The 27,937-nt window shown below is 38.8% G+C and overlaps 1 protein-coding gene across 1 annotated transcript in view; it reads left to right on the top strand.

Annotated features, from left to right (window-relative positions):
* The window catches only part of scfd2 (sec1 family domain containing 2), a 186,789-nt gene that overhangs the window by 130,335 nt on the left and 28,517 nt on the right, over positions 1-27,937 (top strand). The window contains exon 7 of the mRNA XM_057840985.1: positions 21,693-21,838. Coding sequence (XP_057696968.1) covers positions 21,693-21,838 — 146 coding nt within the window. The remainder of the gene's footprint in view (positions 1-21,692; positions 21,839-27,937) is intronic.

Below are 27,937 nucleotides of genomic sequence, written 5' to 3'. Positions count from 1 at the left end.
GAGGGGAAAAAAATCGAATAAAACATTGAAAAAAAGTCTTTTCACGTCACACAAAACGTCACAGATCCCACTCTTCCGCCATTTGCGCCCTGCTTTCACGTCTCACTCGCCGAGACATCCGAAAGAAAACAACGACAAATCCGGCTCATCCTCTTGAAATATGAAATAATGGACTAGCTTGCGCTAAATTTAGTTTTCTATTCATTCTGCATGTTTCAAAGTCCCTCGCTCAATTCAATTTATTAAAAATGTTCACATTACATCCATCCTTCTTGACCTCACAATGGCTCATGGGTTATGTAGTCTTCGGTGGTGCTTTCGGTATTGAAAAAGGACAAGAAATGATGGAAATATGGGCATAAACTCATGGTCCGTGAAGCGTTTAATGCTTATTTGTGAGGGAAATAAAACTCAAATGACATTATCTCCCGTTTTGCCTGACACGTTCGGTGTTAAAGGGTTAATGTGGGCAGGGAAAGAAGTTTGGGGCTCCCTGCTGAAACTACTGCCCCCGCGACCCTATGGATGGATGGATGGATGGATGGATGGATGGATGGATGGATGGATGGATGGATGGATGGATGGATGGATGGATGGATGGATGGATGGACGGACGGACGGACGGGCAGGCGGGGGGGTTGGGTGGATTTATTTCTTCTTGAAGAGTGTTACGTTTTCCTAATTGTATATACATCTCAATTAGTATGATTTTTTTTTCCAAAAAGTAGCCCTACTACTTTTAACTTAACATGAAATGTACTTTTTTTTTTATATATTATATGTAACAGGGGTGTACTGATATATGCAAGTCACAGTTCGCTTCGAACCACAGTACGTGGGGTCACAGTTCGTTACAACTGTTTTTTTTTTTTGTTGTTTTTGTTTTTTTACTCAAACGCATTCGCCGTGTGATTGCGTGCACCGAACCGTGTTGCCCGTGCCGTGATGGTACGGGACGAATACAAATACCGTTACAATCCTAGTATCTATAGATATACGTACTGTATATATATGGCGGAAAACACAGACAAGGCTGAAAAAGCAGTTTCTGCTCTTGCACCCCTCTTTAAAATAAACTGCTGTATTTTAAGCCAAAAGAACCGTTGTGTTTGATAGAAAAATATGTCTATATGCTGCCATAGCAGATTCATGGCGCATTAAGCCCCCAAACTATTTTTAATTTGTCCGTTTTAACCTGGAACCCCCCGTTTACAGACGTAACCCCTTTTGTTTCAACCCAGCCATAAACAGAAGGTAAGTAATTGTATTTATGATTCAAAATGTCTGTCATTTTTAGTTTAGAATCCTTAATCAATTTCTAATATTTCGTTTAATTTTTTTTTTTTTTTTTTAATTATTCACTCGCATATTTAAAACTTTTAAACAAATTACAGTGCCTTGCAAAAGTATTCGGCCCCCTTGAATCTTGCAACCTTTCGCCACATTTCAGGCTTCAAACATAAAGATATGAAATTTAATTTTTTTGTCAAGAATCAACAACAAGTGGGACACAATCGTGAAGTGGAACAACATTTATTGGATAATTTAAACTTTTTTAACAAATAAAAAACTGAAAGTGGGGCGTGCAATATTATTCGGCCCCTTTACTTTCAGTGCAGCAAACTCACTCCAGAAGTTCAGTGAGGATCTCTGAATGATCCAATGTTGTCCTAAATGACCGATGATGATAAATAGAATCCAAATGTGTGTAATCAAGTCTCCGTATAAATGCACCTGCTCTGTGATAGTCTCAGGGTTCTGTTTAAAGTGCAGAGAGCATTATGAAAACCAAGGAACACACCAGGCAGGTCCGAGATACTGTTGTGGAGAAGTTTAAAGCCGGATTTGGATACAAAAAGATTTCCCAAGCTTTAAACATCTCAAGGAGCACTGTGCAAGCCATCATATTGAAATGGAAGGAGCATCAGACCACTGCAAATCTACCAAGACCCGGCCGTCCTTCCAAACTTTCTTCTCAAACAAGGAGATAACTGATCAGAGATGCAGCCAAGAGGCCCATGATCACTCTGGATGAACTGCAGAGATCTACAGCTGAGGTGGGAGAGTCTGTCCATAGGACAACAATCAGTCGTACACTGCACAAATCTGGCCTTTATGGAAGAGTGGCAAGAAGAAAGCCATTTCTCAAAGATATCCATAGAAAGTCTCGTTTAAAGTTTGCCACAAGCCACCTGGGAGACACACCAAACATGTGGAAGAAGGTGCTCTGGTCAGATGAAACCAAAATTGAACTTTTTGGCCACAATGCAAAACGATATGTTTGGCGTAAAAGCAACACAGCTCATCACCCTGAACACACCATCCCCACTGTCAAACATGGTGGTGGCAGCATCATGGTTTGGGCCAGCTTTTCTTCAGCAGGGACAGGGAAGATGGTTAAAATTGACGGGAAGATGGATGCAGTCAAATACAGGAACATTCTGGAAGAAAACCTGTTGGTATCTGCACAAGACCTGAGACTGGGACGGAGATTTATCTTCCAGCAGGACAATGATCCAAAACATAAAGCCAAATCTACAATGGAATGGTTCAAACATAAACGTATCCAGGTGTTAGAATGGCCAAGTCAAAGTCCAGACCTGAATCCAATCGAGAATCTGTGGAAAGAGCTGAACCTCACTGAGCTTGAACTGTTTTGCAAGGAAGAATGGGCAAGAATGTCAGTCTCTCGATGTGCAAAACTGATAGAAACATACCCCAAGCGACTTGCAGCTGTAATTGGAGCAAAAGGTGGCGCTACAAAGTATTAACGCAAGGGGGCCGAATAATATTGCACGCCCCACTTTTCAGTTTTTTATTTGTTAAAAAAGTTTAAATTATCCAATAAATTTTGTTCCACTTCACGATTGTGTCCCACTTGTTGTTGATTCTTGACAAAAAATTAAAATTTTATATCTTTATGTTTGAAGCCTGAAATGTGGCGAAAGGTTGCAAGGTTCAAGGGGGCCGAATACTTTTGCAAGGCACTGTACGTCACAATGAAAAAAATTGGTGTCTGTTAATAAGACACGAATATCTTCCTCATAACTATCGCTTAATTGAATTTTTTTTTGTTACTGTCGCATTTGCCCTGATATGTTAGATGATAAATACTCGATCCAAACAAAGAAAAATTGAAAAAAAGAACATTTTAAAGGGTAAAATAAATGATAAAGAAAATCTCAACCAATCCTTGATGTCTGCGATTTCTGCATCATAAAATCCCCCAAAAATCTGGCTGTGACCATTCACAGCTGTGTCTTGACATTCGGTGATACATGCTACATGCAGTTTTTGGATCGAAAAGAGGTAACTACGCAAAATTATCACGTTAAAATAATGGCGTCTTTAATTATGCTCTCGCGTGCTCTGTCCTCCAGTTAGGATTTTGCTGTTAAAAAAAAAAAAAAAAATTAAATGCCCTCCTGTTCATATCCCACCCCCACCCCCCGAAAATTGAGATTTTAAGCTTTCCAATGATGTATCACACATGCATATAGGACAATTTAGAAATATGGCCAAATAGGGGTTCTCAGAGCGGAACTTCAAGTCACCAGAGTGTTGTAGAGAGTACCATATGTACACCCCCCCCCCTTGAAAGTAGATGCAAAATTCTCTGATCGATAGAAAGATGCTTTATTCATCCACTGTGGAAACGTACTAAACAAGAGGAATTCACTGATACCAAATGCCCTCATTTTAATACAATATAAAAAGCAATAACACGGAACATTGTACGCGTGTGTAGCTCAGTTCAAAGCCCACGACGACATACTTCCAAGCCGAGAAGCTGCCGTTATCTGTCCAATAATGTTGGCATGCCAGCAACATAAATTCCACAGGCATGCCTTTTCCACCTGATGCTTTAACTCGCAGACTCTGAACACACATAAAAAAGATGCTGAAACAACCAGGAAATGCTTCCCAGAACGCAGCGGGGCGCATATATGTACAGTATGTACCAGTTGTCGCTTTTTTAACTGCGCTTTTTACTCATGCTGTTTGTACATTTAGCCGTGCCAAAAATTTGGAGAGACTTGCGCTGAGTTTAGCTTTAATCTTCTTTTCCTCCCCTTTAGCTCACATTTCACGCTTGCTTGCGTATGCCGTGTGGGCAAGTAGTAGGATACACAGCTATTATTATTGAATCGATTCATTCATTGATTAATCATAGATAATATTATATAATTTTTTTCAGTGCCAACGACTGGAAAACTTTCCAACCAGAATCCTTCACATTTTTTAAGTATCTAAAAAATGAAGTCAGTTTTTAAAAATATATTGTTATTTATATATAAATATACATATTTTTTCACTATATTTTTGCACTGTATGTTTCTATTTTCACTCCCAAAATGCAATTTTGTGGTGAAATATATTTATACGCTGCATAAAATATCATATTATTTATAAAATGAGATTTTTACATATGTTATATGTAAGTGTCAGCTGGGGTGCGCTTATATAACTGCCCAAAACCAAAGCAGAAACTCTGTACCGACAGGCCTGATGGGCTAAAAGGGTTTTTTTCTTGCATCCCATAATATACCCACTCACCCTTCTCGCATGTGAAGCAGGGGTCTAAAGTTAAGGTTGCGTGCAAAGTCCTTAATTTTTTTTCTCCCTTTTTCAGTGTGCGGAGTCGACAGTGCTAAGATTTCACTGGTCTACCAAGGAAGTATGCAGCATTCAAGCACACTTAAACACACACTTACACACGCCAAAGTGGAGGTGAAAGACAAGTCACAAGAAGTCTCGGTTTTCAGCAGTCACCGTTTCATTTCTGCCAAAAAATGTGAATCTGCGACAAGAAAAATGTTTTGTTTTTCCCTTCACTTCTTTTTTTTTTCTAAAGTCCCACCTGGATGACCAAGTTGAATTCAGACTGGCCTGGAATGAATGCAATGCACTGTTCCGAAAGACTCACTCGTTGGATACTATTGATGTCGATTGAACGATCACTGAGAGCCTTCTCAGTCAAAATAGATTGGATGTCGATCGTCGTCAATGGTACTGAAGTGGTTAATGACCTAGAAGGTAGTCTCAAACTGACTAAGAATTTATTTTAGCCAAAGTCGAAATCGCTGTGGTGGAATAAATTGTGACATACAGTGGGGCAAATAAGTATTTAGTCAACCACTAATTGTGCAAGTTCTCCCACTTGAAAATATTAGCGAGGCCTGTAATTAGGGATGGGAATTGATAGGATTTTTACGATTCCGATTCCATTATCGATATTGCTTAACGATTCGATTCTTTATCGATTCTCTTATCGATTCTAATTTGGGAAAAAAGAAGAACAAACGTTTTGATTGGCATCGAGTTTGTTTAATCAGAAGTCAAAACCTTACAAACTCGCAACGAGGTCAAAAGAGGCCCAAAGCCTCAATATTAACTGTGGCAATAAGTGGCAAATGCACAAGAATGTGTAACATTTTACTGAAACATTTTTCTAAAAGAAATAAAAAACATTGGTATATGTTGGCATATAGGTCGTTGTTCTGCCGTTGGCAATATGTGTTGAAGCAGGGGTCCCCAAACTTTTTTCTGTGAGGGCCACATAACTTTTAACTGATGAGGGGCTGGGGTCAGTTTGAAAAGAACACAGAAAAAGTGTGACGATTGCAGGAGTGCCGAAATGTAAAAAATTATTGTTTTTCAGAAAGCCGCAATCAAATAACCCTTTCTGGATTCTTCACGGAACAAAAGTAAATAAAAAATAATAATAATAATATAATATAGTAATAATAAATAATAATAAAACTTTTAATCAAATAGATAATAACCAAATAACCATCTCTGAGTTCTTCACAGAAAAAGGCCAGAAAATAAATAACACCAATTAGAAGAAAAAAAAGATGTCTTTTATACCGATAATGAGTTAAAACAGGTGCCATTAATACAGGTAACGAGTGGAGCCTCGTTAGACCTCGTTAGAAGAAGTTAGACCTCTTTGACAGCCAGAAATCTTGTTTGTTTGTAGGTGACCAAATACTTATTTTCCACTCTAATTTGGAAATACTTTAAAAATCAAACAATGTGATTTTCGGGAGGGGGGGGGCGTTCCACATTCTGGTTCTCATGGTTAAGGTTTCCCCATGTTGACAATTACAGGCCTCTCTAATCTTTTCAAGTAGGAGATTGGCGCACAATTGGTGGTTGACTAAATACTTTTTTGCCCCACTGTCAGTGTGTTTGGCTTACATAAGCCTCATGATAGCACCATGCGGAAGCGGTTCATCACGGGACCACGCAGCGACTACTTAACTTCCATTTTCATTTTCAAACATTTAAAAAGGAGGCTCGAAATAGTTGCTTTCATCTTACATATTCTCATTGTTTACAATGGAATGGACTTTTTGATCAGACCTCAAAATAGGCAGACTTACATTCTGTTAATAAATACAGCAGCACCGAGTGGTGGTAGTGTTTTGAGGGTTGTTTAGGAAACCAACTGTTTTTATTCCGCCGTCCATTTCCTCATCCAGGCTACATGGCCCACTGAAAAATGTTGCGGTCGTAATGACGTCTTACTTCCAAGTTTGATGGGCTTTTTGTCTTTTTTTGTGTAATTACCCAGTGCAGTGTTTGGCAAACTTGGACTGGTCCAACTCAGCTTCTAACACGGTTCAGTATTACCTGAAATGGCAGTGAATAATCACTGCTAGCCCTCCCATTTTAAAATGAATAGGACTTATGAGTTATGGAAGGAAGTTGACGGAAATGTCATTGTTGGTACTCCGATATAGTTAAAAAGAAATCTTTTTTCATTTTTAGACCAACCGGAGAGAGGGATCAAGATCTCACTCGCTTAGTTTTTCTTCTTAGTCAGGATATTAACTAAAAATTGTCCCCTTCCATGTTATTCGTGGTCAGAAGCATTTTTTTGCTAGCCTACTTTTAAGGAAACCGGGTAATCATTGTTCATTTGAACGGGTTAAAATGTCACGAAAACTACCCACGCAAATGCGCATCTGTAGCATCCTCGGAACTGTGTTACTAGCAACTCATCATAACTGCAGTTATAGGCCAAATTCAATATATAAGACAAATGTAGGTAGGTATTATTGAGATTCTAGGTATTACTGGGTTGGATAATAGGTATTTTTTGATGGTTGTTGTGCACAACTTTGTTTGCTTTTATTTTAAAGTTGGCATTCGCAGCATTGTTTTCGTCTACATTTGAGATTTTGTTATTTCTTCCATATAGAAACAATGAAGAATTATTAAGAATTGAAATACGTTTTGCCCGTTTGCAATTACTGTAAGAATGTCAATTTATTTAATCAGGTTCTTAATGAATTAATATATGTATGTATATATACTATACTGTTCATCTTATTGCTTAAGTCCCACATCGTTTCACATTGTATTGCATCCAAACCAAAATGTCTTTGAAGGTATCGCAACCCATGTATCTACCGTATACATGCATCTATATGTACAGGTATATCAAACTGACCTCATTCGAAAGCTGGTGGTTGTTGGTATTTCAAGGAGGGGAAGCTCAAAGTGTGTCTGCCTGTGAGTGCTTTGTGATGGTGGAGGGGCTCAACGGCACTTGCTACTTGGTAGGGAAAGAAACTAGAGTGACAGAAATCAGTCTACAAACACAAGCAGCTAAAAAAGAAAAAAACTTCAGAAATAGAAGCTCAATTTGTTGCACGTTGTTTTTAACAAAGGAAATGTCGCTAGGTTGATGCAGAAAGTCTCCGGTTCAACTAAGAACAACGGAATGAAAAGTGAAAAATTCTTCCTGTGTATGTTAAACAACAAGATCGCTGATTCACTCATTTCACTGTCGAACAAAAAGGGATTATGCCTCAGACAGATAATCCAGTCATCATACAAAGAAGCAGAGCGTCCGGGCCGGCCAAGCCCGATCACTGCCTGATCACTGAGACGGAGAAAGCATATTTTTTGACATCTCAGCTTCCCTTGCTGTCTTAGAGCAATCGCCTCTGTTCCAAAGACAGCCCAACACTAATGCATACAAATTGCCAAATTGACATTGCATTTTAGGAAACTAATTGTGAAGTCTAAGGAGGACAAAAATGTGGTCCATTTCTAACACCAAAATAACATGTTTTTTTTTAACCATTTGAAAAAGTTCTCATTAAAAGTACAGTGGTACCTCTAAATACAAAGTTAATTCGTTCCAGGACCTTGTTTGTAAGTCAAAATGGTCGTGTGTCGAGCAGGATTTTCCCATAAGAATACATTATAATTCCATTAATTTGTTCCACAGCCCAAAAACCTACACTAAATCCTTAATAGATACTGCTGGTACAATTACAAATGGCAATTACACATAGCAAAACACATTAATTATAAATAGAAATCGGAATAATACAATCATAATAATAATTCGTGTTATAATGTAACGAAACGGGTTCTAATGTGGCGGACGTTTTTTTCTGCACCTGAACGCATCGCGTGACTGACGTAACACAGAGAGGAGCGGTGCGGTTGAGTTTACTTTCGCTTTCAATGTTTTCTTGACTACACAGGCATTTGTGGCGGACAGCAGGCATTTTGTGTTGGATAAGTTCTGAAATAAATGATAAAAACCTGACAAAGCTGGCGATTTCTTTCGCGATGTAACCACAATTGTCAACCTAACTTATAAAGACTGGCGAACGGTGGTCGGAGGAGGACCGTGGAGATGTATTGTTGAGCCAGTACACGGATGCGCTCCCCACGCTCATATTTCTCTATAATTTGCATCTTTATTTAAAAGGCAAGCGTCAACTTTTTCCCTTATTTCACCACCTGTACCAACCTTTTTGAAACCTGTGTTGATTTCTCTCACAAGAAAGTCAGCCGCGCGTCCGTCTGCGGTGCTGCGATTTCGTCGTATTTCTAGCATGACGTCGGCTATAGAAACAAATGGGGAGTCAAATTTTACGTCGGATGTCAAAAAGATCGTGTGTCGAAGCGATCATATGTCGAGGTACCACTGTACTATTTTTTTACCACTATTGTCCAAAAAAACAACAGCATTGACTTAGGGACCCGTTTTCTGACATTCTATTGGCATGTAAACAGATGATTTAATGTGGCAACCGTGATGTTATGTGTCTGAATAAATCCACAGTACAAAGCTTACATGGAAACAGCAACTCTGTTGTCAAAACAAAACAAAAAAAGAATGACTTCCACTTTAGGACCCATTTCCTGACACCATAAATGGCATTTTAAAAAAACAACAACACTAACGTCAATTACTCCGACAAAAAGCTTTATTTTTTCTTTGCTGTTTTGTGATGTCTGCCGTGCAAACGCATGTCCTCTGTACCAAAAGACAAACATTTATGTGAAATTCGCTTAAAAAAAAAAAAAAAAGGACCGTAAATTATTGTGACTTTGTATATTTTGTACATTAAAGCCAATTTATCCCTTAGGGTTATCCATTTTTCTGTTTTGATCCCACTTTCTTCCAAGGAACAGACAGTGACTCACTAGCCACCAAACCATAAGTGCATCCCTTAATTTCCCAAACAAGCAGATAGCTTTTGCACTGAGTCATATTAAGGTTGCGTGAGGTGTTTTTTTAAGCAGGGCTTGTCGATCAACCGGCATGCGCTTACCTGCAAATGAATCTGACAGAACTTTAAAAACGATGACAATCCTATTAAACAAGTATCACAATTTAGTTTGAAGACCTTTATGACCCTACTCCGTCAGAAGTCGTTTTAAAAAAGTGCGTGTGAGTGATCCGAATTGGCGTGCGTTTCGGTGGCTGACACTGCCGTGAAGATGAGTTGATTCGCAGGTGTTTCGGGCTGACAGCCAAGGCGGGACGCTCCCTTGTTTAGGCTTGGTTCACATCACCGTCAACATGATGCGCCTACATCCGCCTTGCACGGTGAATGTGTTTGCAGGTGTTCAAACGCCCACCGGGTACACACGCAACACACTTGGCATACGTCGAATTAGCTCACTTGTGAAAGTCTCAAACAGATGCATAACGGAAGCCATTGCTGGTTTAAATTGCAACCATGAGGCTGGGCATAAATTTTGAACACACAAGTTTAAAGCTTCCTATGTTGGTTGAATAAATATATTCAAAATGCAGAGGGTGCACGAGCACCTGCCTGGGGTTACATTGATTAACCCTTTTATGCATGAATTGCAATTTTTTTTTATTTTTTATTTTTTTCCAACAGTGCATTTAACTCATTGGCTGCCATTGATGATGCTTGACATCATGTCCATTTTGACTGGGAGGGGCAAATTAACAACTAGTCTTCACTGCTCGTCTTCCTAGTTTAAATGAATTTGACATCTATCATCATCAGTGTTATGCAATGAGTTGAATACTCTGGGGGGGAAATTAACTGTGTTTACAGGGGGACCGTACCCAGTGTGTACTGTATGTCTACTGTTATTGATTTTAATTTATTTTTCATTTTTAACATTGTATAAATCTATCTAGTGGTACCTCTACTTAAGAACGTCTCTACATACATAATTTTCAGGTTAAGATACGCTTCAATGGGAAAATATTGCCTCTTATTCAGAAAAAAATTTCAGGATAAGAAAGGCAACAATGGCTTGTATTCGCAACTCCCACAGTTTACTGAACGTGACGTATTCATAGTTTTTGTCATTGGCTATTGCCTAGCATTCCTGGCATCCACTTGGCTAAGAGGGACCTCTACTGTATGTGTATGAGTGTATCTCAGCATCCTCTTTGCCCCTTGTGTTCAAACAGCTTTAAATAGGTGTATTAACTTTTATTCTCTAATCTCGTTTTTTTACATTATGCACATCTCAGGTTTGTGTTTATTGTGCAATAATCTAATTGTAACATACAGTATTTGCTACTTGTTCTGATGCACTTTTATGCATTATAAAAGATGTCTGAATTTTGGGGGGCATTTACAGGAAAAACGCGTCTCCACTTACAGAATTTACACTGCTGGCCAAAAGTATTGGCACCTCTGCAGTTATGTCAGATAATCCTCCATTTCTCCCAGAAAATTATTCAATCACAAATGCTTTGGTAGTAATATCTTCATTTATTTTGCTTGCAATGAAAAAACACAAAAGAGAATGGGGGAAAAATTAATCATTATCATTTTACACATAAACTCCAAAAATGGGCTGGACAAAAGTATTAGCACCCTTTGAAAAATCATGTGATGCTTCTCTAATTTGTGTAGTTAACAGCACCTGTGGGACATAACAGGTGGTGGCAATAACTAAATCACACTTGCAGCCAGTTAAAATGGTTTAAAGTTGACTCAACCTCTGTCCCGTGTTGTTGTGTCTACCGCATTAAGCATGGAGAAAAGAAAGAAGACCAAAGAACTGTCTGAGGACTTGAGACGCAAAATTGTGAGGAAGCCTGGGCAATCTGAAGGCTACAAGTCCATCTCCAAAGACCTGAATGTTCCTGTGTCTACCGTGCGCAGTGTCATCAATTAGTGTAAAGCCCATGACACTGTGGCTAACCTCCCTAGATGTGGACGGAAAAGAAAAATTGACGAGAGATTTCAACGAATGATTGTGCGGATGGTGGTTAAAGAACCTCGACTAGCATCCAAACAAGTTCAAGCTGTCCTGCAGTCCGAGGGTACAACAGTGTCAACCCGTACTATCCGTCGGCATCTGAATGAAAAGGGACTCTATGGTATGATACCCAGGAAGACCCCACTTCTGACCCAGAGATATAAGAAAGCCAAGCTGGAGTTTGCCAAAACTTACCTGAGAAAGCCAAAAACGTCTTGGAACAATGTTTTCTGGTCAGATGAGACAAAAGTAAAGCTTTTTGGGAAAAGGCATAAACAAAGTTTACAGGGGAAAAAAACGTAGCCTTCAAAGAAAAGAACACGGTCCCCACAGTCAAACATGGCGGAGGTTTCCTGATGTTTTGGGGTTGCTTTGCTACCTCTGGCACTGGACTGCTTGACCGTGTACATGGCATTATGAAGTCTGAAGACTACCAACAAATTTTGCAGCATAATGTAGGTCAAAGTGTGAGAAAGCTGGGTCGCCCACAGAGGTCATGGGTCTTCCAGCAGGACAATGACTCAAAACACCCTTCAAAAAACACTAGAAAAGGTTTTGAAAGCACTGGAGACTTCTGAAGTGGCCTGCAATGAGTCCAGACCTGAATCACATAGAATAACTATGGAGGAAATGGCAGTTTGGAGAAGGCACCCTTCAACTCTCAGAGACCTGGAGCAGTTGGCCAAAGAAGAATGGTCTGAAATTCCAGCAGAGCATTGTAAGAAACTCATTGATGGATACCAGAAGCGGTTGTTTTGTCTGTAGGTTGTGCTACCAAGTATTAGGCTGAGGGTGCCAATGCTTTTGTCCGGCCCATTTTTGGAGTTTAGTGTAACATGATAATGATTTTTTTTTTTAATTGTTTTCTCTTGTGTTTTTTCATTGCAAGCAAAATAAATGAAGATATTACTACCAAGGCATGTGTAATTGCAACCATTTTTGGGAGAAATTGAGCATTATCTGACAGAATTGCAGGGGTGCCAATACTTTTTGCCAGCAGTGTATGTATGTATTTGTTATTATTTTTGTTATAATCTTCATTACTGTTACGCTTGTTTTTTTCTCTCCACTATTATTGTTGTATTTCATTATTTCTGCTCGAAATAAAAAAATCCCCAAAAATAAATTAATTAATTAAATTACATGTGGAGAGCATTTTAAATTTTCCGTTCTGTTCTGAGCGCCAACAACTTTCTATACTGCTGCTTTTTTATTTATTGTCGCAGAAATCATGCCAATAGGTATCATAAAGTATGTGATGGTTGCACACTGCTAAAATGATACGCTCCTCCATGTTGACAAAGTGTGGCGTGTGGATGTCAATTTTCGGGTTGGCCAGTGTCCTCGCAAATGATTTGTCGATCAGTAAATCCATTGGTGATGCTTGTAGAAAATGTGAAATTGGTTGACTTGAAATTCCTCCCAACAGAACCAAGGATGATTATCAAGTGATAACGAAATACATTTCACTTTTTGTTTTGCCATGATCCTTTTCAGTATTTGTCATGTTTCATTTTTTCACAAGCGACTTGATAAGTGAACCTTATCACATTATTTATAGATACATATTATAGGGCTGACAGCGATCATTGGCTGCCAACCTCTCCCAGCTCAAATGGATTGGACGTCTATCACCGTCAGTGGCTCTGAAACATTCTCTGCCAGCCAGTTATTATATAAAGTAAGGGATTAACGATGTCCAATTTTATTGAACATTCGTCGCATTATTTCTTTCATTTGCGCTTGCCCGCAGCACCCGAAAAGGTGGAAGCAGACCTAAAGTTTGTATTTTAGGACGCTTGAATTGGCTCAAATGCTTTTGGATAAGACCCACATCCGAACGGTCTCACCCTGCACTTCATCCACGGACTAGTTTACCTTCCAGTCATCGGGTTTGCCAGACGCTTCGCATTCCTGGAGGCAGGCACCCTTGAAAAACAAAGCCTAGCCGCTTTTGGATATCGTCTACAACACGGCAGGCGGGCAAGGGAACAAACAGCCCAGATTAAAGGCTGATAAAGCCGAGTTGCATTATCTAACCGTGCTGACATTGACATATGAAGCCAGCCAAATAAAATGAACTAAAGTATTTGTGAAGGAGGTCACCTTTTACAGTTAGGAAAGCTAGCATTACATCACCCAAGCGGGGGCCGGGATATATCGGCATCCATGAGCGTGTTTTAGATTTTATCTACCATGAGTGGATATTCTGCACTTGTTCTGTATGTTTATACTGTGTATATAAAAAAGTCTGCAGACATGTTTATCATGTGAGCTCATATATCGTGTTATGTAAGTTCCAACCTGATTTCCAATTTAATTTCTAGTTTCATATGAATGGTGGATGGCAGTGGCGCCGAGTATGTTTTTACTTTGCATTATTTGTTTTGGATTCCAAAATTTCTTCAAAGAATGTGACTAAAGTCTCACATAGGACTGTATTTATTTCTTGGAAGTATACACCTTTTAATCTTAAAAGGATTTTAAGGGGGGGGGGGCTGGTGGCCGAAAAGTTTCATTGCTTGAAATTGACTTTCCTATATATATAAAAGTTGCAAATCAATAAAACTGCAAGTAAAATATATGAAATGAACACAAAAAAAAAAAATGATAATGGGTCAAAATTGTTTTTCGAACAGATCATGTGACTAGCACCTTAGACGGACATTTACTTTGCATATAATTTTCAACAACAATAAAAAACAAAAATTAGGGGAGGGCAATTTTATTTTTCAAATGATTTTTTGCTTTGATTGAAAATATTTTTATTTTGATTGAAGCAACTTTTTTTGAGATTGAACGATTTAGACACAAATGTCTTATCCATAATAAGGCCCAACACAAAAAATATTGCTTCACTCAAAGAAAACTTTTTCAATGAAAAATTAAGTGTTCAAATGCAAATTTTTCAATCTCAAATATTTTTTCGCATTCAAAAACGTTTTCTTCGATTGAATTTTTTTGTTGATTGAAGTGATTTTTCTTTTTTTTAAATATATCTATTTTTTTAAGCAACTTATTTTTGATTGAATGATAAAGACAAAAACGTCCGAACCAAAATGTGGTCCAAACACAAATCAACATTACTTCAATCAAAAAAAAAAACTTGACTCCAATCGGGAAAAAAAATCAATCAAAGAAAAATAGCTTTCACATGCATTTTTTTCAGTTTTTTTAATTGAAGCGACTTTTTTTTAATTGAAAATATATATTTTGATTGAAGCAACTTTTTTTTAATTGTAGCTACTTTTTTTTATTTAGTAATAAAGACACAAATCCACCTCCATTCGATCCTCAATTCCCCTCAAGAATGGTGGGAAACAAAAAACGTCATTGTCAAATTATTATAAATATTCTTGTAAGTTAATTTTATTGCTGACGCTGCGTTTCAGGGTCATCAACATGTTGTGCCCCCCCTGCCCCAAAAGTCAAACTCCGCCTATGCTTTTACCTTAAAAATATCCCAATATATCCTTACACTTTCTGGAAAATCTATTCCATAATAGGGATGTCTCGATCGCATATTTTTGCACCCGAGTCCGAGTCACCTGATTTTGAGAATCTGCCGATACAAAGTCCCGATCCAATACTGATTTTTTTTTTTGGGTGGGGGGGTTTCAAACATGTTACAGTACTGTACTTTTTACAGTATTTCTTCTTTCGCTTTTTCCGGGAGTGTTGCAGAATATAAAAAGTATATATATCTGTATCTTTTGCCAATGCCATTGTATTTCTGGATTATTGTGTTATTTTTTATCCCATAAAAAGTAAATATAATTAGGCCTGAGCCATTGGAAAAAAAATTGAAATTGCAATTAGTGCTGCAAAGATTAATCGATTAACCTGAGTAATTCGATTAGAAAAAAGATTCAAATTAAATTTTGGTCCTTCGAGTACTCATTTTGTCTTAAGATGCACCAGCACAAAATGTAGGCGCATCCACATTTTTCAGTGTATCACCTTCAACGCTATACTTTGATTCACTCTCCATAAAATTCATCTTCTGAGTGGCTTATACTCACAAGGTTCGTGGGAGTGCTGGAGTCTATCACAGCTAACTCCAGGCAGAAGTCGGGGTACACCCTGAACAAGTTGCCAGCCAGTTGCAGGGCATATAAAGACACACAACCATTCAATTTTCTGCACTAGTGAAAGCTCTGCTACCCTGGAACCTTTGAGAAACACTATTGATGTTACACTATGAGTGTGTCAAATTTGGGTAAAATCGGGCCATTCCTTCTCCAACCCGATTTTTTCGATGATCAATTTTCAATACTTATCTGAGGTACTTCGATAGAAAACCTACCTAAAAACACTCGCAGATAGTACAAATGTGTAAATTTTCAAAAAAAAATCAGTTGAGCTGTTTCGGTGTCCATAGGGAACGAACACACACGCAGACAGACACACACACACAGACAAGTTTCATTTATATATGTTTAGATTTCGATATAAAATTCTTTTCTTCAAATTCACTTCCCAAGTTTTCATGTAGATATTATTACATCTGGAATCATTCCAATGAAGAATGAAGTTTAGTGCTAATAAGGTTTCTATGGAATCATCTTTGCATGTAGTGATGTGTTTGGCATTGCACAATGCTCCTTTGTGCACTCCTGGCAGCCCTCATGCACAGTCATCAGCGTTGGTGTTGCTCACGAGCCGTGCTGAATCTATGCTGACACAGTTGCAATGTGCAGCAACTTTTTATTGATGTCGTATAGTAGTACAACACAGCTGAGCCTCTCTTTAATTGCTTGCTACATTTCTGCCAATGCCAATCAGCAAAAAAAAAAAATGTTCGCTGTAATTCTGGTCATAATTTACTCCAGTACATATTTTTCTCTCACTGTCCTACTACATCAGCTTCCTTCCTGAGGTGTCGGTGTTTTCTTTGCGAATAAAAGGCACTTTTGTCCACTCGCTGCCTTCTTCTTACTCTATAATTAGTTTCAGAACATAACGTTTTGGAACCTTTTGCCAATGTAAATGTTTTCTTGCATGTGTTGCTTTTTTCTTTAATAGTTTGCAAGGAAGTGTGCCAGTGTTAAAACAACACAGGTGTTTTTTTGCTACGCAACCCATAAAAAAGGCACACCTACAGACTGATTCTCACAAGTGAGAAAACCTCAGCAGAAAGATTACAGTGATCCCTCGCCACTTCGCGCTTCAAATTCCGCTCCCTCAGTCCATCGCGGATTTAAAAAAAAAAAGAAAAAAAAAAAGAAATATACACTCACCGGCCACTTTATTAGGTACACCATGCTAGTAACGGGTTGGACCCCCTTTTGCCTTCAGAACTGCCTCAATTATTCGTGGCATAGATTCAATGGAGGAAATCGAGAGGCAAGTAAATAAACATCTCCGCAGCTGGCTCGGGATTCCACCAAGCTTCACTTGAGTCGGCCTATACACCAGATCTGGGCAGTTACAGCTGCCCCTGTCTTCAGTGGTGAAGGAGTTTAAGGTGCAGAGTCGAAATCATGTACAGAGACTCCGGCGACGGAAAAGTTAGAGGCGCAGACGTCACAACAAGATCAGGACGCAAATGGGCAGCCAGTGCAGCAGTGGCCCAAGCAACAAGCACGCTGAAGTTAAAGGACATCATGGGGAACCCGTGCATAGGCAGACAAGGACTTGGATCCACTCACTTCCAGCAGTGGGGCAAGGCAGACCTAAGGCAGAGAAGCCATATGATCCAAGCTGAGGTCCGACTCTTGGAGGAGGAAAGGCGGAGGGCGAGGGCTGTGGAACTTGGACTACAAGGGGCCTGGACAAAGTGGGACCTGCCAGAGAGGAAAATCACCAGCCTCCAGGACAATCAAGAAGAGCCTCCTGCAAGCAGCACAGTCGTGGGAGATGAGGGTGGACCTGGGAAGGAAGTTATTCTTCCCCCAGGTTGTTCATACTTTGTTGAGGCCGGATGTGGTCATCTGGTCAGAGGAGGCAAAGAAGATCATCTTCATCGAGCTGACTGTACCATGGGAAGACGGGTGCGAGGAGGCTGCGGAGAGGAAAGCAACCAAGTATCAAGACCTCATCCTTCAATGTAAGGAGAAAGGATGGCAAGCTTGGCTCTTTCCGATGGAGGTTGGCTGCAGTGGTTTCCCAGCACAGTCAGTATGGAAGACACTTACTGCCCTCGGAATTGCAGGACGTGAGAGGAGGGCAGCGGTCCGTAGGTTGGGGGAGGCTGCAGAAGGAGCATCTTGTTGGCTTTGGAGTAGGAGGGGTGGAGTTAAGCTGGGGGCCAGGAGAAGGTGGGCAGTGACTGGCCATCACTGCCGGCCCGCCAACTGGAGGGCGTCGTGGTTCAGGGTCGAAACGCCCAATGAAGGTTGGACACCACCTGACGACACCTCCTCCTGGCTGAAAGCTACAGTCATTGTAACGCGACTGTAAGAGGTAACATCGATGTAGATGTATTCATTAGTAGTAACAAGGTGCTGGAAGCATTCCTCAGAGAGTTTGGTCCATATTGACATGATGGCATCACACAGTTGGTGCAGATTTTTCGGTTTCGGTCCCAAAGATGCTCTATTGGATTGAGATCTGGTGACTGTGGAGGCCATTTGAGTACAGTGAACTCATTGTCATGTTCAAGAAACCAGTCTAGGATGATTCCAGCTTTATGACATGGCGCATTATCCTGTTGAAAGTAGCCATCAGAAGTTGGGTACATTGTGGTCATAAAGGGATGGACATGGTCAGCAACAATACTCAGGTAGGCTGTGGCGTTCCAACGATGCTCAATTGGTACCAAGGGGCCCAAAGAGTGCCAAGAAAATATTCCCCACACATTACACCACCACCAGCCTGAACCGTTGATAAAAGGCAGGATGGATCCATGCTTTCATGTTGTTGACACCAAATTCTGACCCTCCCATCCGAATGTCGCAGCAGAAATCGAGACTCATCAGACCAGGCAACGTTTTTCCAATCCAGTACTGTGCATTCAGAGATGCTCTTCTGCCTACCTTGGTTGTAACGGGTGGTTATTTGAGTCACTGTTGCCTTTCTATCAGCTCGAACCAGTCTGGCCATTCTCCTCTGACCTCTGCCATCAACAAGGCATTTCCGCCCACAGAACTGCCGCTCACTGGATGTTTTTTCTTTTTCGGACCATTCTTAGTAAACCCTAGAGATGGTTGCGCGTGAAAATCCCAGTAGATCGGCAGTTTCTGAAATACTCAGACCAGCCCTTCTGGCACCAACAACCATGCCACGTTCAAAGTCACTCAAATCACCTTTCTTCCCCATGCTGATGCTCGGTTTGAACTGCAGGAGATTGTCTTAAACCATGTCTACATGCCTAAATGCACTGAGTTGCCGCCATGTGATTGGCTGATTGGAAATTAAGTGTTAACGAGCAGTTGGACCGGTGTACCTAATAAAGTCGCTGGTGAGTATATATATATACGGATGAGCTGTCCCGAGCCGATCGCATAGTCTCACTCTCGCTCCCAACCTCCCTCCTTCTCACTCTTTGGTCGTCAGGCACTAAAGCACTGCACTCGACTTCCTAATTAAAGTTAACGATGTTGACACATGTTTGTGTTTGATCTTGCTAGAGTCACAAGCTTCAAAAGCGCCACATGCGTCACTCATCATTTAACTTGTTAAACAGTTGCTGGGGCAACTCATTGTGTGTAAGTGAGAGGATTTGAGTAGACTCACTCAATGAAGTGCTGCCTGGGAACAGACAGTCTCTGTGTGCGCATGCACGGGCGCATGGATAAGGAAGCGTGCGCTGGAATGAATGTGTGTGTGTGCATGGCGATGTTCCAGGCAGCCGGATGTGTTGTTTTCGCGGCAATAAATGCTACATGTTAAAAGAGATCCCGAGCTGTTTGTAGTTTGTAATTTCCACATATCACTCCAATACTCACAGCCAAGGGAGGTAACAGAAGCATTTAACAAACCCAAACATTTTTCTGCTTTATTCTTGTTTAAAACATATAATAATTATTGCATTTGAAGTGTTTAAAAACATTTATTAAAATATATGTATCCATATTTTTTTCTAATTATACTTTGGGAAGAAAAGGTGAAAAAACATGTCTTATATGTATCTATTTCCATTGCTAAATCTGAATGAATACATTGAACACACATACACACGCAGATTTTGAGGGTTCATGGCTTTTCACTTGACCCCGCGGGTTCTGGTCATCATTAACCGTGAAAAACAGGGGATCACTGTGCATGAATTAATATAGAGATTTTATTCTTTATCAAAAATGTTTAAAAATTTACCTGAAAATGCACATTTACCACCTAGAATCTAGATAACATTTTTTATCAGAAAATACAGTATTTGATACACTGCCTATGGGAAAACTTATAGGCAGTGTATCAAATACTTGTTCTCCCCACTGTATATATACACAACTTTACATTTTTATCAAATATGCAACACATTTGAATGCAAATAAATACTGTGCTGTATTAAACGTTTTTGCTTGTACGTTTTCATTTTGTAAATGTACTTTTTTTTTTTTTTTTTCCAAGAAATTATAAAACATCTCAAGGCATTCATTTATCTTTACTTTGCTGACATACACATTTTCATCGGATTTTCTTTTTTAAATGATTGTGTTACTTGCTGAAGTTTTCATCAAGAAAATGTCTCTAACAAAAATTCTTTTAAAATTTCTTTTAAAAAGATGACCTTTTTTCAGAATTTTTTTTTTTTTTGTCTTTGTTGGCGTAATATACGACCGCTTCTTGAGAAAATAAAAAAATATATACAGTATGCAAATCCTTTTTACTTTTTTTCAGACTACAAAAAAATCCAAATATTACATATTAAAGTATTTCTTGACTTTAAATATATATTCATACAACTTAATTCTAAAAAGAAATGTACTTATTACTTTATTCAAAATGTATGACTTTTTCTTCTCAGAAAGTCACTTTTTTCTTAATAATAATAATAATATGCAATTCATTTTTAGGATTTCCTTTGAAGAACTCTTATTTTCCAGAACCAATTTCAGAGGGTTTTTTTGTTCCCAAAATTCTAGAATTTTTTACACGCAAAATTATGCAACTTGAAGATGGATAAAAAATGTATGGAATATGAATATATTAAAAACAACTTCAAAAATGTTATTATTATTTTCCTTGAAATAACGCTTTTTTTGCAGGACTATGGTTGTATTCTTAAGTATGAATATTGTTCTTAAAACTGCAAAAAAAATTGTAAACTGCTCTTAACTCATTTGCTCCCAAAAACGTATAAATACGTTCTATTTTTAATTGTTTCAGTGTCCCAAAGACGTATTTATACGTCTTTAACGTTTTTTTTTTTCATAAGAGACATCTCTGGGTTCTGATTCAACTGAGCTCCAAAGCACAAAGCTGAATATCCATTTTGAAGCAATAAAACTGACCACTGGAGGGCAGTAGCGCATTTGGTAAGACTCGCAACCCGATTCAACAGCAACAAACGGCCGGGCCGCACGGTCGGAGCGCCGGCGGAAGGATGCTAGGCGGCGGACGACCGAGCAGAACAACCGAGAGGCAGCCGGGTTGCCAGGCGCTGGACGACCGAGCAGAACGACCGGGACCACCAATGCAGCGGAAGATGCCGTTGAGTCCGTGCTGCTCGCCGAGCAGACCCCACAGAGACTAAAAAAATTCCAGCTTTATGAGACAGGCGGCGATGAGAGAAAAGTTTACCCGGCTGTCGCGGCGACAACAGTGTCATCTCTCAGTTAGTTATGTGTAAATAAATTGTTACTTTGCTATCAAAAGCTCTATTTGTCTTGTTTGTTTTATTTTGCGAAAGGAAAACATTATTCAGATGTTTGGGATATAACTAAAGCAAAAAATAGCTGTGTTAATGTTTGAAATGTATGCTTTCACAAAAAGCTCGATTTCTCGGTTTTTTCATTAGAAATTGGAAAATTGCTCAAACTAAGCTATTTTCTAATGCTGATTGCTAAAGAATGGAATAAGATATGAACATTTTTTTCCTGCTGAAAGAAGAGGGTCTAATCCTTCTTTTGTGGGTTCCATGTTCATATAGCAATAGAACAGAATTTTCTGTGGGCTTTGCAAAATCAGTCAAAATCCAGTAAAACAGCCGGGAGCGAAGGGCCTTGCTACGGTGAAAGTGGGTGGGAGTGAATGAGTTAAATGTCAAACTGTTTCCCTATTTGCCTATCCAGGGTGCACACAACCTGACGAACTGAGAACGGATCAGGTCCACTCCACTGTGGAGAGCATGTTCAAGACCTTCGGCGGGCTGAGTCACCCGCGAGACCACCTCAAGCAACTACGTCGCGTCTACACTGCTAGTGACTGCGTCCACCAGGTAACCCGTGTCAACATCCGAATACGAACATCATGAAGCATTATATTATTAAAGTATTTTTTAGCTACAGTGTATCACAAAAGTGAGGACACACCTTGAATTTCTGCAGATAATTAAGTATATCTTTTCATGGGACAACACTGACAAAATGACACTTTGACACAATAAAAAAAAGTAGTCTGTGTGCAGCTTATATAAAAGTTAATTGATTTTCCCCTCAAAATATAGCCATTAATATCTAAACCCCTAGCAACAAGAGTACACCGCATGGGAACTACGTACATCCCTAAATGTCCAAATTGAGTACTGCTTGTCATTTTCCCTCCAAAATGTCATGTGACTCGTTACAGAAGTGCTGTCAGCATTGCCGCAGAGATTGAAGAGGTGGGGGGTCAGCCTGTTAGTGCTCAGACCATATGCCATACTCTTCATCAAATTGGTGTGCATGGCTGTCACCCCAGGAGGAAGCCTCTACTGAAGACGGTACACAAGAAAGCCCGCAAAACAGTTTGCTGAAGACATGTCAACAAAGCACATGGATTACTGGAACCATGTCCTATGGTCTAATGAGACGAAGATTATTATTTTTTTGGTTCCGATGGTCTCAAGCATGTGTGGCGGCGACCAGGTGAGGAGTACAAAGATAAGTCCGTCATGCCTACAGTCAAGTATCGGCGACCAGGTGATGAGTACAAAGATAAGTCCGTCATGCCTACAGTCAAGTATGGTGGTGGGAATGACCCCCTCCCCCCCCCCACCTCTTCAATCTCTGGAGCTATGCTGACCGCTCTCCTGTAACGAGCCACATGACATTTTGGAGGGAAAATGACAAGCAGTACTCAATTTGGACATTTAGGGATGTACGTAGTTCCAATGCGGTGTACTCACTTTTGTTGCCGGGGTTTAGATATTAATGGCTATATTTTAAGATATTTTGAGGGAATAATAAATGAACTCTATAATATAAGCTGCACACAGACTACTTTTCATTGTGTCAAAGTGTCATTTTGTCAGTGTTGTCCCATGAAAAGATATACTTAGATATCTGCATTAATGCGAGGGGTATACTCACTTTTGTGATACACTGTATATGTTTTAGCACCACAGTTACCTACTTGCGTCAGCATCTTGGTCTTTATCTAACCCAGCATTTTATCTTATGTAACAGTGAGGGAGAGAATAACATTTATCCTTGAAAAATATAATGCTTAACAAACAAAGCTGTCTTCTAGTGTCAAGGGTTACTACTCTCAACAAGCTTGTTGATTCTTAATAAATGTCAGGTCACATGTTACTGAACGTGGACATCAACTTGCACTATCCAGGCTTGCAGTGAATGATCATGTTTCAGTGATGGACGTCCGATCGGATGTCCGATTGAACAAAAATTTTGAAAAATAGGACATTTGTTCCCTTTTTGTTTTTCATTGATAAATGTAAATAAATATTCAAATATATAACCAGATATAAGGGAATATTTGTTATTAAGAGTCAAAAAATAAGATTTGGTCCATTTCTAGGTCAACAAAGTCTCTAAGTGATTCATCGATAATTAAGGTACTTCTTGGTTCATTAGATAGTAATCGATTGGTTGTTGATTAGTGAATTCATCATAGCAGCCGTAGGTGGTCCAAAGCTTCGGACGACTTTTATTTGTTCTAGAACAGGGGTCAGCAACCTTTTTGGTGTTGTGTGCCACTTTCAAATTTTCTTTTCAATCAGTGTGCCACACCAATATTAATAACATCCTAAATTTTATATCCGATAGAGCTGTAATTTTACTCCAAAGAAAAAAACATGGACATACATTGAATTTGTATGACTACCATTCTTCTTTATCAATTAACTAAAAAATAAATGCATATTGTAGAAAATATCAAAACTTGAAAATAAGTGCAACAGTCATAACAGCTGTACAGCAGCATCATGTTATGTAAACGTATCACACACACACACACACCCCAGCAGGAAAAGGGGAACAGGTGTGATTCTCAGTGCAGGTCTCTCACAGTATAGAGTGATCTGTTTTAACCTTTAAAGTCAGAAATGCCGACTCTTACATTTTGTCTTGTTCACTACCAACTTAAACAGTGAATTATATGCACAATTTTAGATTTTATATTACAAATATAAAATTGTTATATAAAATGTTTTTTGTTTTGTTAATAAAAGTCTCTAGCAAAACGCCATACAAAGCGTCACTGTGTTTTTATTTGAGCTGGACCTATCGATTATTTTAGTAGTCGATTAATCGATAAACTAGTTAGTTCGAATAAACGAGTAATTGGGTAAGGAACATCGAAAGTTAAAATACCAGAGCTGAGCCACAAACGGGATAAAAAATAAATAAATAAGGACCTATGTTCAACAAAAGAACAATTGGCTAACTTACAAAACAAAAGTCCGCTAGCTTCAATGCTATAAAATGCTAACGTTTTTTTTTTTTACAATGCTCCTAACAAATGGTTCAGACACATATTCCCACAAAAAACGGCTAAATATATCTATAAACTAAATTACGAAAAACTTAGCTTACATTGGTTTGAACAGGGAGCAGCTGGAGTCAGCCGTATGAAAACACTTTCAAAATAAACCATTGCAACGCCACTTTAATAAAACGAATACTCGAAGCAACAAAATTTAATTTGAATATTTTTTTCTAATTGAATACTCGAGTTAATCGATTAATCATTGCAGCACTAGTTTTTATACACATCGCCAGCTCTCCGAAGTAAGCACCGGACGAATAGACGACAACGAGCCACGTTAATCGCCGGTCCACTCCATGCTACAATGCGGAGTTGAAAGCACCGCAATTACCAAAAAGTGCAGATTGGTAATTATACTTCCGCCAGCTCTCTGATTGGTTGTCTTCATGACACGTTAGTGCAATGTGCTGAATGGAGCATGCAAAGAAAAAAAATGACGAGCGCAGGAATCGAGAAATGAGGAAGCGCTGTAGGTGTGCTCAAAATCCTTTATTGGTCACGTAAAACGCTATAGGCTGAGGGGGTGGGAGGCACTCCCGTAAAGCCCCTAAATAATAGGGCGGGCAACTGAAAATGTCTTAATTTCACGTAAAAAGGCGGTTTTTTTTTTTTTTTTTTTTTTTTTTTTTTTTTGCCATGCGCTCGTGTGTCACTGGTTAACACTTCGCGTGCCAGTGCTGACACGTGTGTCATAGGTTGCCAACCCCTGTTCTAGAACAATGCATTCCCCTTACGTGTTTTTCTTTGTGATCTTGTATTCATGTAACACCTGCTTTTTTTGTCGAATTAATTCCACCAATCCGCATCTCTTGCTGCCAAAAAAAAATCTCACTCAGGAGGAAAAGGGATACAGACACGTGCTGCTAGCGGAAGCGAGTGAGACATTCATGCTAATGTTGTTGCGGGTGTTTTGATGATGATAATGATGATTAACATATTTATTAGTGCTGCAACGATTAATCGTTTAACTCGAGTAATCGATTTGAAAAAAAAATTCGAATTAAATATTGCTGCTTCGAGTAATCGTTTATTTAAAGCGGCGTTGTAATGGTTTATTTTGAGAGTGTTTGCATTTAGTTGTTTTGATTTAGGTGGATACACTGCCATCTTGTCTGCCTCATTTCACATGGGGGAATCCAGCAGCTCCCTGTTAAGACCAACATTAGCTTTTGTTTGAGCGAATGTTTTTTTTAATGCATTCGTAATTTAGTTTATAGGTATATTTAGCTGTTTTTTGTGGGAATGTGTGTCCGAATTATTTGTTAAGAGTATAGTATAAAAAACAGTAGCATTTTGTAGCATTTAAGCTAGCTTACTTTTGCTATGTAAGTAGCCAATTGTTCTTTTGTTCTACCTAGATCACAGGTGTCAAACCGATTCCAGAAAGGGCCAAGTGGGTGCAGGTTTGCTTTCCAACCAATGAAGAGCACCTTTTCACCAATCAGATCTTTTACATGTGTAATCAGTTAAACTTTGTCAGGTGCTGCTTGTTTCATTTGGAAGTTCATTGGTTAAACTCTCTGCACGGTATCGGTTGGAACAAAATCCAGCACCCACTTGGCCCTTTTTGGAATCAGTTTGACACCTGTGACCTACTTCCTCATTTATTTACTTTTTTTATACTATTTGAGGCCGAGCTCAAGTATTTCAATTTTTCATGTTCCTTATCCGATTACTCGATTATTCGAACTAACTAGTTCATCGATTAATCGACTACTAAAATAATCGATAGCTGCAGGCCTAATATTTAACAATAACAAATACAGGCATGAAAATCACTCACCTTTCGGCGAAATTCACAGTTTTGAAGTCAAAAAGGGTGACCTACGTGAATTGTGTAGATTCGAGGAGAACATTTTTCGGGGTGGTGGGATCGTAAGTCCATCTAACTAACTAACGACATGTTTTATTGAAGTTGCTGAGCCTGTCGCGATATGCAATGAGTCCATTTATCGCAAGATAAAAAGAAATGAGGGCGGTAATTTTCACGGCTGCGTTTTATCACCGCGTGTGTGCATACATGGAAAATATTTTTTTTTTTTTTTTTTTAAAAGAAAAAAAAGCTTCGACTTCTCCCGTCTGCCCTTTTCTTTTCGGGTTGAATTAATTGTAAACACACATAAATGCTGTATGTTTGTCTGGATTTATCATGCCTGAAGGGAAAATAAATAAATAAATAATTAAATACATTTGTGCGTGCGTGTAGATGACATATGAGACTCCAGTTGTTTTGTCCAGATGTTTATTGGTCAACAACACGCTGTAGAATTACAGTTCACACATACAAAATAAGGAAACACATTTATATTAAACACTGTAAACGTTAGCATACAGTAGCTACACCGAGACTAATGGGGAAAAAGACAACCTACTTTTAGCCTGCTATAAAACATTGGCAGTCTTTTCCAAAACGCAAACTTGCCGTTAAAAGGTGACACTTCAAACATCAACCAAAATCGCTGGTTAACAACATTTGCAAATGGAAAAAAAATGGGGAAAAAATCTATTAGTGACACCACAAGCAATGACGAAAAGTGCTTTTTGCGTAGTGTAAAGTTGTTGCGGTTTAGCAAACGTACTTTCAATGAATAATATTTTCAAAATAAAAGCACATCACGTTTTTCATATAAATAACGACTTCTGAAGTTAATCCCACATACTTCAGAATTAATACTATAAAATGTACATACTATAATACTACAGAATTCAGATTTTACAATAAGAATAACTTTTAACACCCTTTTAAAAAAATATGTTTGGCAATCAATATTATAGTTATTATAATCCTACTATATATAGCAGTGTATTATAATAATAATGCTAGACATTTTTTTATAAGAAGTGCTGCTTCATGCTCGTACAGCACCACAGTGTCTCACTCGCCCTCCTACTAGGCAGCGCGAGCAAACTGTTTTTTTTTACGTCAGCAGTGCAGCTATCCCGAACGGAGCTATTCAAGTTATTTGGTGAAAATTTTCTCGTTTTAATATCGCAATATAATATCACAAACTCACCAAAAATCGCAATGATCGTTTTTTTCCAATATCGTTCTGGTCTACTATCAGCATTTGACGTCAGTGTTCATGTGTGATTAATTATTGTTATTTACATGTTTATTTGTACTTTAATAAAGAATTTAAGTCTTCCAAAATGTTTTTGTGAATTAATAAGCGTCAACAAGAATTTCAATGCTAAATGAGTAAAAAATATATATATATGTATTAGGGTTGTAACGGTACACAAAAATCTCGGTTCGGTATGTACCTCGGTTTTGAGGTCACGGTTCGGTTCATTTTCGATACAGTAAGAAAACAAAATGCAAAATATAAATGTGCTAGTTGTTTATTACACACTTTTGTGCTTTCAACAATAAGAAACTTAGCCTATACAAAGCTAGAATTCTGCTCAAAAAGTAGCGGGTATTTAAAGATAATCCAACAACAATTTGCCTTTCAGACCCCGCGTATTGGTCAGCTTTCTTTCTTAAAGAAAGAAGAAAAAAGAAGTCCTGTGCTAAAGAGAAAAGCAATCCCAATGACAATGATTTTAACATATATTTTACAAATGAAATGCCTCAATGAATCATTTTTTTTCTTATGAATGGTTTTCA

The sequence above is a fragment of the Corythoichthys intestinalis genome, chromosome 7, assembly GCF_030265065.1.
Source record: "Corythoichthys intestinalis isolate RoL2023-P3 chromosome 7, ASM3026506v1, whole genome shotgun sequence".
Lineage (NCBI taxonomy): Eukaryota > Metazoa > Chordata > Actinopteri > Syngnathiformes > Syngnathidae > Corythoichthys > Corythoichthys intestinalis.
Note: the sequence above shows the minus strand (reverse complement) of the source record. Positions and strands in the feature narration are given on the sequence as shown.